The sequence below is a fragment of the Rhinolophus ferrumequinum genome, chromosome 3 (assembly GCF_004115265.2).
Source record: "Rhinolophus ferrumequinum isolate MPI-CBG mRhiFer1 chromosome 3, mRhiFer1_v1.p, whole genome shotgun sequence".
NCBI lineage: Eukaryota > Metazoa > Chordata > Mammalia > Chiroptera > Rhinolophidae > Rhinolophus > Rhinolophus ferrumequinum.
This window is the reverse complement of record NC_046286.1, coordinates 97,142,769-97,156,414: the sequence shown is the minus strand read 5'-3', so window position 1 is coordinate 97,156,414 and position 13,646 is coordinate 97,142,769. Positions and strand designations below refer to the sequence as shown.

Here is a 13,646-nt window from a genome sequence, read left to right as displayed (position 1 = left end):
ATTACTGCTTTATAAATTACAGGTGGCTCTTGCCCACTCTCATTCTCTGCGACTATTTAGTACTGAGTATACATTTCTTATTATTAACTTCTGGTTTTTGGAGCATTTGAAGGAGTCATTTTTCTCATGAAGACTGTGTTGGCCCTGATGAGAAAATATCAGGCTTTAAAGCCCAAAGAAGTACAAGCGTGGTAGGCCGTGATAAAACTCAAATAGAGAGAAAGAAAAAAAAAGATATGGTTTTAAGTTGTCTAATTCCTGAGAGACTATTCAAGAACCATCATAAAAACATAAAAGAACATCTACAAGACTTGGTTCTTTGAGAAGAAGGTATTAAATATACATACACATATGCATGTGTGCATATCTACACACACACACGTCTATTTCCAATTGAATTAGATTAGATTAGAAACTATTTTGAAATGTTACATTAAAAAATGTCAACAGCCCAGAGAGAAACAAAAGTGAAGTCAGACCACTACTGAGCAGCAGAAAAATATTTACCATGAAAAATCAACCTGGCTCAACCACTCCCAGCCAAGACAGGTGCTGTTTGAGGTGCCCGAGTTGGTATTTGACAAGAAACCCAGAAAAAGGCAGCTCAATAATCACTTTCTTTTCCCACTACACCACCCCACCCACCTGGAACTACAAAAAGGAATGGAGAGCTGTCCAAACTGCTCAAGTAGTAAAGCATTTCCTTAGAAAAGTTCAGAAAACCCTATGTGAAAGGACTTAGTGATCAACCACAAAGTTTCAGTCTCGTTCTATGAACCCAGATATCACGACTGTTTTCAAGACCTGGTTATGCCATTCCTCCATCCTCCTAAAACCATTTCCACCTGATCGTTAGTGGTTTAGAAAAGAATCAAGGTCACACCTTGCCTAGGGCTTCTGGGTAGCTAGAATAACCACAGCCTGGGCGCAGGAGATGGGAAGCCTACCGCCATTACTGCCAGGTTGTCAGGTGAAGACGTCGTCCAGAATTGGTCCTTCATCCATGAACATTCCCAACGTTCCCCACTTTTACTATCAGTCAAACGGAATTGCTTTTGGGGTGAGGGGAATCTGTCTGGCCCTTGGAAAACTGCTATTAATTTAGAAATCAACCTTAAGTCTGCCACTGATTAAAATGTGGACTACTTACTGATTTTGTGTGCCCAGAATATAAAAAGTCATGTTATGAAGAAAACTTAAACACACAGCTTAAATTAAAAGATTTTGAATTGTGAATTTGGGGGCAGGTACACTAGGTACTTAGACATCTCCATGTAAGTCTTACATCTAAAGATTTTAGTTCAATGAATAAATTTAAAATAACCAAGAAAACTTAAACACACAGCTTAAATTAAAAGATTTTGAATTGTGAATTTGGGGGCAGGTACACTAGGTACTTAGACATCTCCATGTAAGTCTTACATCTAAAGATTTGAGTTCAATGAATAAATTTAAAATAACCAATGTAGCAAAGAAAGATCAGAGCTATAGGAGTTTAGAGGATGGCCCCCTTCCAAATTCAGCTTTCTATATCAAGGTAATAATTAAATTTTACACTGTCCCTTAAAGAATCTGTTATTTCCTTTTTAAAGTTCTGGTAAGAAATTAAAATACTGCTTTGCATTTGACAGCACAGATAACTATGTGTATTGGGGCATTTTGTGATTTCCAATATAACCAGTATCCCTACTACCATGTTTCCCCGATAATAAAACCAAGTCGGACCATCAGCTCTAAGGCGTGTTTTGGAGCAAAAATTAATATAAGACCCAGTCTTATTTTAATATAATATTTTACTATAAGACCGGGTATAATATAATATGTAATATAATTATATTTTAATTTATTTTAATATAAGACTGGGTCTTATATTAATTTTTGCTTCAAAAGACGCATTAGAGCTGATGGTCTAGCTAGGTCTCATTTTCGGGGAAACATGGTATGTCTTCTGAAACTGGCTACTGTTGAGTGACTAGAGATTTCAGAAACAGCAGTTAGGTAACTTCACTTTTCTCCCCCAAATAGATCATCTCTTTGGAGATCTCAAATTTTATTTGACAGAAACTTACTTTGGAATAAAATGGCTCTAAATATGCTATGCTAATTCTCAGTATCATATAGGAAGGTCTAACGAAATTTTTAAATCATTTTTCTAAATGTGGTTTCCCATACAGTGGATTGAATCGGACACATTTAAGGAAGTAGTCAGTTTATTTTGATGATTCAGAACTTTTTTTAGGGCGAATATATTCATGGGAATAGTGTAAATCTTCTTTTAATTTCATATGAATCAGCCTTTTTCAAGTCCCATGTAAAAAAAAAATCTACTCTTAAAACTTGACTTTCTACTTCAATGTATAAAAATATCAGGAATGCTATTTTTAACCACTAAATTGCTGCTATCTGGATATATTTAGACAATTAACAAAAAGATGCTCTCTAACTGCTCTTCCTGAAATTAGATCACAGTCATCTCCCCGTGACAGGCAAGCCCCTTGGGCCAGCAGGATGCTTGCCACTAGCCAAATGAGTCAGCCAGCTGTTTAAAGGTTGGTGCTAGGGACACACAAATGTAGTTCAAAGAGTTGAGGCTTTGGAGACAGAAAAGCTTTAGAAGACCTATAAAGCTCCAAGAACCACACAACTACATCTACCTCCCCTCTTTCCACCACCCCCCAATTTGGGCTGTAATATTCAAATCCCTGAATTATCTGCAATTAACATGCAGCACTGATTTGCATGTCCCAGAAGTCTCTATTAGCCATTACTGACAATTATATGCGTAACAATAGTAACACCTACATAGTACTACCGTGTTTCCCCCAAAATAAGACCATCAGCTCTAATGCATGTTTTGGAGCAAAAATTAATATTCAGACCTGGTCTTATAGTAAAATAAGACCAGGTATTACATTACATTATATTCTATTACATTATATTATATCATATTATACCCGGTCTTACAAAAGACCCGGTCTTATGTTATATTAAAATAAAAGCGGGTCTTATATTAATTTTTGCTCCAAAAGACGCAGACCTAGATGGTCTGTCTAGGTCTTATTTTCAGGGGAACATGATATATACCAGGCATTGTGCTAAGTGCTCTTCAAATAAAACTCAGGAGAATTCTCCATTCAGAAAAGACCTTTTCTCCATATTTAGAAAAGACCTATACATCCATATAACTTGAATTTTAGTCACATACAAAACTTTTTTTTTTTACTAGATCAAATAGATTTTACTAACTCTGAAAAAATAAAGAAATGTATTAAGGTTATAATACCAGATGAATTAAAAATTGTGAACTGGTCACCTGGTTAAAAAAAAAAGCAACCTACTTCTAATAAACCACTGAAGTGGCAAAGTGACAGACACATCACTTACTTAAGAGGAAATTGACATGAATACACAAAAAGGAAAATGCTAATACTATTAATAAAAAAATGAACAATAGAAACAAAACGTAAAAACACACTTTGCACATTTTCAGTTAGGCTATATTTAATGAGGTCTAGAAAACCCTCCACTTTTAAAAAAGTCAGCATTTTTTTCATGCAAGGGTACTTCACAGTAAATAGACTAATATTATTGGATTTTTGCAAATTCCTTTAGTTGGAAGTATTACGAAAGAAACATAAAAGTATGGGCATTACAAATTCATTTAAAAAGGTAGCTAGTGCTACTGTATTTAACGGTCTGTAATACTTCTATTAGTGATTGAAATTTGATTGTTGTAATATCCAAAGTAATTTAAAAATGGAATTTCATAGATGTTTTCTCACTTTAAAATGTACTACCTTTCCCACGATATTTCAAAATGCAAAAGGTCTATTTATTGAGATTTAAATAGTTAATACAATTTAGTCACAGGCTATTACGAATTGTGTCTTCCAAAATTATGTTGAAGTCCTAACTCCAAGTCCCTCAGGATGTGACCTTATTTGGAAACAGGGTCATTACAGATGTAATTAGTTAAGATGAGGTCACACTGGAGTAGGGTGGGCCCCGAATACAGGATGAGTGGTGTCCTTACAAGAGGAAAATTTAGACACAGACGCACACAGAGGGAAGTTGATGTGAACATACACGATGAAAGCCGGCTGTGTAATGACAGAGGCAGAGACTGGAGCGATCGCCCAACAAGCTAGGACCCCAAGGACTGTGGAGAGCATCTGGAAGAGGGAAGGAAGGATTCTCCTCTGAAAGAAAGCAGGCCCTGCCAACACCCTGCTAGCCTCTGGAACTGGGAGAGAGTGAGTTTCTGTTGTCCTAGCCCCCCAATTGTTGGTATGTTGGTACAGCAGCCCTGGGAAACTAACTATACCAACCATATATTAAAATCTACCTTTCCAAAGGAGCATTGTGAACGCATAGCACTGCTCTGAAATCAGCAAAGCCTAGGTTCAAACACCATGCAAATCAAAAGCTTAGTGACCATGGACTTCGAGTTTGCTTCTTTATTTGTAAAGAAGAGGTAACAAATCCTACCAAACAGTGCATTCCTGAAGGTAAATTATGTAGAATGTCTGTGATACAGAGGTTAAAAATATTAAGTCGCTCCAACCCCAAACCCTTTTCTGCCTGTAGTGAGAATTCATTTTAACCTGTGCTCATAGATTATTTGTCTAACAATTCAAAAGGCAGTATGAAAACAGAAAGCTATAATTAAAATATTATTAAACAAATTTTACCTAACTGAAGCCCTTTACAGATTACTGCTTAGAAATCTCTAAACCCTTACGCTGGCTTGGACCAGTGATACAACATGTGAGGGTCTCAGAACCTTCTGAGATGGTAAATGCTACCTACCCTCTCCTATCTTAAAAGGCTTAAAGTAATTTCAATCATCACAGAAGGAAAAGATCAGTTCCTGAACAATAGTTACCCTGTTAGACTTTCATAGGTTATTTTATTGGTTTAATACAAGTCTGATTTTACTAATATTCTTACTAATATGTAAACTGACCCGAGTTCAGTAATAAACACAAGACTCATGTTATTAAAAAAAAAAAACGATTGTTCAAATGCAAGAACATTTTATTTCATGTAATAATCATAACAGAAGCAAAATAATAATTACCTTCGGCAAGATTAGTGGAAACAGGCGTATAACTCACAAAGGTGATAAACATTTCCCCTGATGTGTGGACCAGGAAGTAATACGGCCACAATATTTAGAGTCAACTGTCCACAGACTCTGGGAAAGGAAATCAAAGGCCAGCACCATGACGTGCTGTGGATTAAACCTTATATAAATCTAAGTTTAGTGGGTTGCACAGAAGACTTGAAAAGAAAGAAAACCTAGAATCAGGTGCTATATTCTAACAAAAGAGAATAACTACAAATGATCCACTGCCACCAAAACAAAGTCTAATCTCTAAACCCTCTGAATTCATGTGGTGAATAGACTAACAGTGGATGTTTACTACGTGTAACTCTACATCTTGCATTTCATTCAAGGCATGGAATATTCCCAATGTAGGAGTTTTGTACACAACGAAACGAGTACTAAGTTCTGACTAGACATACAGTGTTATCAATGCCAAATTTTAAAAAGGAGCTGCCGAAGCCACAACCTAAAATATACATCTGCAATCACTGCACTGGCTCTGCCTACATGCATTAAAACACATCAAAGAATAAAAAAAATTTTGAAATTTTATTTTATTTGTGGGAAAAGGTATTTTCAAAAAGAAATCTTATTTAAAATCAAGGCAACAGAAACCTGCCTTCAACATAGTGAGTTATTAAGGAAATAATAGTATTATGCCGTTGTTATGACCTTAAGAAAAACAAATCCTGTAGACAGAACCTAAGAAAATGGAGCTTCAGTGCTTGTTCAGCTACAGGAAAAGAAGGCAACCCCATACACTTGTAAAAACGAAAACACAACCTAAGTCTAGTGTTTACCTGCAGTCTTACCCTATAAGGATCAGCCTAGTTGGGCTGTTCAAGTTTGTATTTTTCTGCACCAATGTATTTGCCTTATCTAAAGAGAAGAGGAATTACTAGTTGGTGAACCTATGCCATGTATGCCATAGGTAGTACAGACTTAATTTTTGAATTGATCTGGGTGGGTTTCAATCTCTGCTCAACTATTTACAAGCTACGAGACCTTAAATTTGTGACTTAGGTTTCCTCGTTAGTAAAATAGATACTAAAATAACAACTACCTCACAGGACTGTTATAAAGATTCTATTACACGGGTTATAAAATTATTCCAGTTCTTGTCACATAGTACATGTCCATTCAATATTAGCTAATATCATCAATAATAATTTTAAAAATGTAACCCAGCAGATTAGCTGTTACGAAATAATGCTTAGAGGTACAGTAACTTGTTCAAAGACATACATCTTGCAAATGTTAAAGCCAGTTTTGAAAATCCAATAAAATCTGTGCTCTCTTAAAAAGCGTTCCAATATTGTTAGTCTTGCCCTCTGTTCTTCCTGCTTCCACAACTGGTCTTTTACAGAAGAAAAAACTTACAGACTCACGGTAATTAAACGCGGGAAATGTCCTTAAAATCACTAAGCCAAGGGGCAGCAAACTATTTTCAACACAGACAAACCCAACTGATAGTCCTTGCCTGGAATAATGGGTCAAAAAGAAAACTGGAGGGCTATAATGAGAAGGACTTGAAGATTCTGAAAAAGGAAGAAAAATAAAACAAGACAAAACAGTGACAGGCTGCCTGGGACAGGAGGGTGATTGGGGGAGGGGACAAACTACACAGGTCGACAAGTGGCCCTAGCTGCCACTGCTATGCAAGTGTATTACGCTCATTAACCTCATCTAATTCCCACTGAATTCAGGGTTCAAAGTCTCAAGTTCCAAGTGCACGCTGTCCCATCCACTGAGCCCTGTGCATAAGCACTCGCAGCGTCCTTCACTACAGGTCAGCCCACTGTCTGACATTTCTTGTACAATATAAGTTAGCCCATTAGCACATTCTACCTCTTGATACACTATACACATAACAATCACTTAGCATAGTTGCTCTCTATCTTGATTAGAACAAGGCAGAGTAATTCTAAGCGTACATGCAGGATGAAAAGAGTCCCCTGAAAGAAGAAACAATTAAGAAAAATGTCTGAGCAAAGCTCATGCCAAAATAAACGACTGATTTGAATTAGTTTTGCTTGTTTTTTTAAGGAGGGCGCAGCTCACAGAGGCCCATGAGGGGATGGAACCAGCAACCTTGGTGTTATCGGCACCCGGCTCTAACCAGCTGAGCTAACCAGCCACCCCTTGAATCAGTTTTTGATGTGAAATCCACATCTAAGTAGTTATACTAGTAACATTACTTCCAGTCCCTGATGTTTTTTTCTTCAGAAATGGAAAATAAAACTTTGACTGCCTACAACTTAAGTTATAGTTTAAAAGACGTTTTATATAAAACCACGTCGCCAATTCAAGGAAGCAGAAAAAGGAAACAAAAAAATCAATGAAAGGAAACACTTATAATTCTCTGCCACATTGCAATCCTTATAACATACAATTTAGTTTATTTTGCCTATCTTAAAAATGAGTACAAAGATACTGCTCTCCTTTTCTATATTATGTAAAATATTTTAAAACATTAGTTTTCTTTCTTTGAGAGTTAAATGCCCTTAAAACATTTTATTAATATAGCACCCAATAAAGTAATAATGATAAAGGCACATAAGGTATTAACAAAATTACCGTAATTGAATACTAAAATTTTCCTTTTGATTGAAAGGTTGTGCCCATCTAAAATACATATTTAAAGTTAACGAAGACCCTGTTTCTTTGATTCTAAGACACTTTTTACATTTTGACATTTCTGAATTAGGGATGGGCCAGTCTTATAATCACTGGCATGTCATATTGGAAGCATTTTTTATTTCTAAATGGGGCTTCTAACAATCAACAGCACCTCAGATCTGATGAACTATGGTGTTTATAAAAAAATACTTTTTCAAATTAAGGGTCACTTTTTCTTCTTAAATGTAACACAACTGTCCCACACCCGAAACAACCCTAAATGTGTAGCTTCATAAACTATAATCTTTTATATGAGTGAAAAATGGCCAATAAATTTAATGAAATAACTAAATTATTAGGACAAAAGAAACCACTCTGGTAAGAATGTGATAAAATAAATAATGAACAAATTTTATCAACTATTACATAATTTTCAGAGTTTTAAGCAAATAATTTTATATTATCCATCTTCCAATGCTTTCTAAGTATTTGTCCCCGCCATGTATTAAAAGAAAACTAGACTAAAGGAGTATTCCACCTATAATGTGCTGCAGACAAAGACTACTTCAGTATAAAGTTAAGTTTCTATAACATAAATGATCAAAGCACAGTATATGCACTTAGGCTAAGGACAGAAGCCAATGTTTACTGAAATGTTTAAAGACATAAAAAGCATTTAAAAATTAGTTAACTAATGTCTATCAATACTGCAGCCCACTGATACTGCAGAAAGCCACATCATTCCCTCTCTCTCTCTGACAAATCACAAAGCAAAACACTGAGTGGTTTGGAGTCTAACACAGTTACTGCCTGCAACACTTAAATCATTTTATTAAACTGGTTAGGTTATTCCTTGCATATTTCTAATTGCTAGCATTCGAGTGACAGCACTGTGACCAAAAGCATCAAAAACATGATAGGTCCTATGTCAAACTTATCAAATAAAGCAATTTCTTCTCTTCATCATTAAAATCTGGTGAATATAAATACCAATTTTGGGAATTCAGTATGAGAATGAATAATATCCTTTCACTTAAATATTATACAACAAAACAAAACAAGGACAACGTGAGAACAAGTAGACATAATTTTTTTCAGTTACGTTAGGAGTGTCCCATATTTCCAAGATGGGTTTCTAGATTCCGTACTGGCAACTGATTAAGAAACTTACACCACCACAATTTTCAAACCAGTGCAATACTTGCATATGTTTTGTTTTCAAGTATGCACAAGACGGCCCAACAGTGATTAAAAAGCTTGGGAACAACTCAATGAAAAGTCTCACATTCTTTCACATCCCTCAGTCCAAGTGAAATGTCACTTCATTTTTATAGTAAATGCCATTAACGTAGTTTGAGAGACATCCCCGCCAATATAATTTCCATTCGTTAAAACTTTGTACCATTGTCAGTTTCCCCCGTTACCCTAAGGGAAAGATCTGAAACAACTCACATTACTGAACTGAAATGCCTTCAATATAAACACCAAATTCCTACTCTCATCCACTTTTTCGAATAACAAAATAAATAATGTACTATTTCTGTTCAGAACCTGTAAGAAAAAAAAGACTTTATTTCTGGCCAGGAACCTTAGAGCTCTTACAGCTCTGTAGATCATCAGAGGTAATAAAAAACATCCGATTTTAAATAGCTGGTGTGCTCTTACCATTTGGGGGGTGGGGTGGGTATGGGGGCTTGACAAATGTAACTTTAAAATTCTAGATAAACTGAGAAAATGACGAATTGTTGGAAATGCAGTGGAAACAAAAATGACTATTCAGAGGACCAAATGAAAGCCTTCATTAGAAATGAAAATACACCAATGGTTTCATATATATATATACACACACACACATATATGTAAAACCCAAAGGAAAAACAAACAACAAATAAATGAAAAGTAAAACAAAAATAATAAGCAAATGGGAAACCAAGCCCCATTTTTTTCTGCTACTCTGTTTACCTTGGAGATTAATCTGAACAATGTTACCCAGAGCCTACAAAACTCACGGTGGACACTTTGCTCCTGGTATACAAACTAATGTTTGCAGACCCATCACCACCACTATACATTTTGTACAAGTAACATATTCTCTTCAGGCAAGTGACTGGCAAGTATTTTAGTACTAGCACTGTCTATGCAGAAGAACAAATAGTGTGAAACAAAGCAATGCAAGCATTTACGTCAAATTTGGCTCCATGCGAAATCTGGCTTCATGCTGAACTATATTAAAAAATAAAGAATTGCCAAACCAATGTGTTTCTTTACAGTATTTCTTATTTTACCTTCATAAAGGCTAAGAGCTGTAACTATGAGCAATGTCAATTAGTCAAATTTCTCTAATTTTCTATCCAGTTGAAAGAATATTTTATTATCTAAACTATCTGTTTTTCTCTGTATGTGCATGAATACAGAGAAACAAAAAAAGCCTATATAACTGATACAATAAACACACACAGGTATTACATACAAACTAATTCAACTGCATGATTTTTATATTAAAGTACATATTTTTGCACCACACAGTTCTTCATTTCGTTATTAAGAGTAATAGAAAACTTCTGCAACTAGGCACATGCTGCTAATGATCCAGGGTTTTAAGAATTTGTAGGTTAAAAAAATACAATTCCTAGAACACTGTTATCAAACAAATAAGTTTTATTGGCATCTAAAAACAAAATTCACCCAACATTGAAACGTACTTTAATATTTATGTTGCTGTTTTTTTTTTTTCTTTTTACTCACTGCAGTATGAGGAACAAATCACAAACACTTACTTTGGAGAAACAGAGACCATAGTGTAGATTTTACAAAATCACTTTTTAAAATCTCTGTATTGTGCTCCTCAAATTATCTAGAGCCAGTCTTTGCATAAAATATCACAGCTTTGTCTGTTACCTTAAAATTCTGCAGCAGCCTAAAGATATGGATAAGATATACCACCACTGGCTATTCTGAAATATATCTATTACCATATCTGACCTAATGGTAGTATCTAAAAAATGCTTTCTTCCATAGGAAGTCTCTGACAAGCTGTTATTCATTTCCTTGAAGTTAAAAGAATCGGGGGGGCAACATTTATCAGAAAAATAAAAAAATGTTTACCTACCATGTTCATATTAAGAACAATGTCTATACAAGTCAGTTGTACAATTATTTTAAGAGAAAGGTGAACATGAACATCAGATTAACTTAATTCTGGCAGACAAAGTGAACAACTATGGTCCAGTCAGCCATTAAGCTATTACAGAGAGATGACAACTTTACAAAAGGTATCTTTTACCTACTGAGTGATGATTATGTCCCCTCAGTTTCTGTGCTTTCTACCACTGGTTCACTTTCTATATCAGCAACTGTGTCACTCTTCTCCTTGTTTATGTCACTTGAAGATGTCAGTTTCTCATAAAGTTCAGGATCATTCTGCACTGGTAAAGGTGGTGGTGGAGCATGTCTCTCGGTATTTTCACCATTAACCTGAGGCACATTATCACCTTTTCGTTGAGAAGTGGCCCCTTCAAAAAAATCAAAAACCCGAGCATGAGGGGGGACCCAGGTGTTTTGAATCCTATCTCGTCCAAGACGATTTCCATTAATTTCTCTGCAGAAATCAAAATCTCTGTCATCCCTATCCCTCTGCCTCTCCCAGGGTCTTCTGCGGTCATCAAAATCTCTGGGAACTTCTTGTCCAAATCCTCTGTTCCAAGGACCACTTCTAGGATCAAATCGATAGTTTCCGGCCCGAAATCTGCCTCTTTCTTCATGCAAGCCTTTCGGACCAGCAAACACAGGTAGGACTCGATGCTCTCGCTCATCAAAATCTCTGTGACCCCAAGGCTTCTCTGGATTAAAGCCAAAGTGATCTCTTCGGCCAAGGTGCTCCATACCTGGCCTCACGAGATTCTCTCTGATATCCACGGGCGGTCTTCCAAAATGATCCCTACCATCTAATGGAGGCCTTCCAGGACCTTCTCTTGGATCCACGGGCCGTCCAACCATCTCCCTAACATCCACAGGAGGAGGTCTACTCATGCTTTCCCTGGTTTCTATGGGAGGAAACCGGTAATCTCTATCTCCTTCCTGTTGAATGTTATCATTCCCGAGTGGTATCCTTTTTTCTGGATTATTGTCTATACTTTGCCTTCCAGGAACTAGAAAAGGTCTTTCTGGCTGACTAAAAATATCTCCTGGAGGAAAAGGACCACGGGGTGGATGAAGGGCTGAATCAAGTACCGATGGGGGAGGGATTCCTCGTTGCGGTGGAATTCCAGGCTGTAGTAAAGGAAATCTTGGTCCAGGTGTCTGCGGTATGAGTCCTGGACGAAGGTCTAACATTGGCATCATGGGCATCCTTTGACTAGAGAGATTTAAAGGGGGTAAGTTTTGAGGCCCGGCTGGTGGCTGTGTTCCCAAAAGTCCAGATGTATTTGGGATATTTGGTGGCTGTACTCCTATAAGTCCAGAATTGTTAGGGATATTTGGGGGGAGCACTCCCAAAAGTCCAGAACTACTCGAAACAGTTGGTGGCTGTATTCCCAAAATTCCAGAGTTATTCAGAATATTTGGTGGCTGAGGTCCAATAATCCCAGAACTACTGGAAACATTAGATGGCCGGACTCCAAGAATTTCAGAATTACTTGATACATTTGGTCTCTGAACTCCCATAATTCCAGAATTGCTTGTCACATTTGGCGGCTGTCCTAAAATTGCAGAGCTACTTGAAATATCATTTGGAATCACTAAAATGGAAAGGAGAAAAAAACAACACAAAAAAGAATCATTCTGGTATGAGAAGGAAACTATATTTCTAACTATTAATGCTATAATTTCCAGCAGTTAGCTTAGAGTTAATCAGCCACTTGAATTCCCCAAAGAATCGAGGTACACTAGATACTAAATAAAAATCAAAACTAAAGTTATTACCATGTATAGTGACATCTAAATATTAAAACGTATGTGAGACTGTTGTTTTAAAATCTTTATATGATCTTTTAAATTAACAAAAATGTCAAATTTTGTACTGATTCTCCATCTTTAACAAAAGTCTTTCTAAAGCACAAACAATTCTTAATATACTAACAGTGGTGCCATGAAAAAAGGACTTGCTGCTTTCAAACAACCCATTTCTCGTCTAGACCTGGCGAGATAAATACCTGGTAGAAGTTATTTGTACCTAGTACCTGTTCATTTCCTCATCTGTAAGAAAACACACTTGGTGCAATCTTATGTTGATTAGCAAGACATGAAAGCAGCCCCAATAGGCCAAAAAAAGACAGGGAGAGAGTCTCAAGAGAAAGGCGGCAAAATCTACAATATCCGGGAACAGAACGCCAAATCTGTTTTTAGGAGATAGTGATCTCTTAAAAAATCGCAACATTTCAAACATTTGCGCATTGAACTGGTTACAAATGCACGGCACCTCAGAATTAAACACCACTCTAGAGAAGTACTGCTTATAATTTAACTGTGGATTCTGAGGATTTTTTTTTTTTTTTTTTTTACCTGATCTGGTGTTTTCACCAGAAGGAAGCTGGTGGTCTATAAGATGAGGTACTTTTTCTTCAGGCTCTGCTTGTTTAGTTGGAGGATTAAAAACATTTCCAGCTGCCAAAGCAGAAGTAGCAAGACTGCTGGCAACAGAACCACCTGGTAAAACAATGCTACCAAATCCAACATCTTTCACAGTTTCTGGAGTCATGGATAATGGCGGCTGCACTAAAGCTGTTTAAAGAGGGAGAAGATATATTTCAGACTTAATTAACTAATCAATTCATGTGCTACGTTAAAATATTAACCATGACTAACAATGGCCTTGCCAAAGTTTTAAAGGACTTCCTATCCTCTCTCCCCAATTGTTTGGTAAGACTGCTCAGGTAACATGACACACAGTACGTCCTCACTTAAGATCGTGGATAGGTCT

General features: G+C 36.4%; 1 protein-coding gene across 8 annotated transcripts in view; it reads right to left on the bottom strand.

Moving 5' to 3' along the window:
• The window catches only part of SCAF8 (SR-related CTD associated factor 8), a 193,540-nt gene that overhangs the window by 98,659 nt on the left and 81,235 nt on the right, over positions 1-13,646 (bottom strand). For 5 of the 8 annotated variants that reach the window (XM_033096169.1, XM_033096185.1, XM_033096195.1 and 2 more), the window contains 2 exons: positions 13,229-13,447; positions 10,370-12,465 (listed from right to left, as the gene is read on the bottom strand). In XM_033096169.1, coding sequence (XP_032952060.1) covers positions 11,027-12,465; positions 13,229-13,447 — 1,658 coding nt within the window. In that variant the 3' untranslated portion in view covers positions 10,370-11,026. Of the gene's footprint in view, positions 1-10,369; positions 12,466-13,228; positions 13,448-13,646 lie in introns of those variants that run through there. The other 3 variants (XR_004421939.1, XM_033096149.1, XM_033096156.1) reach the window with 1 other exon arrangement.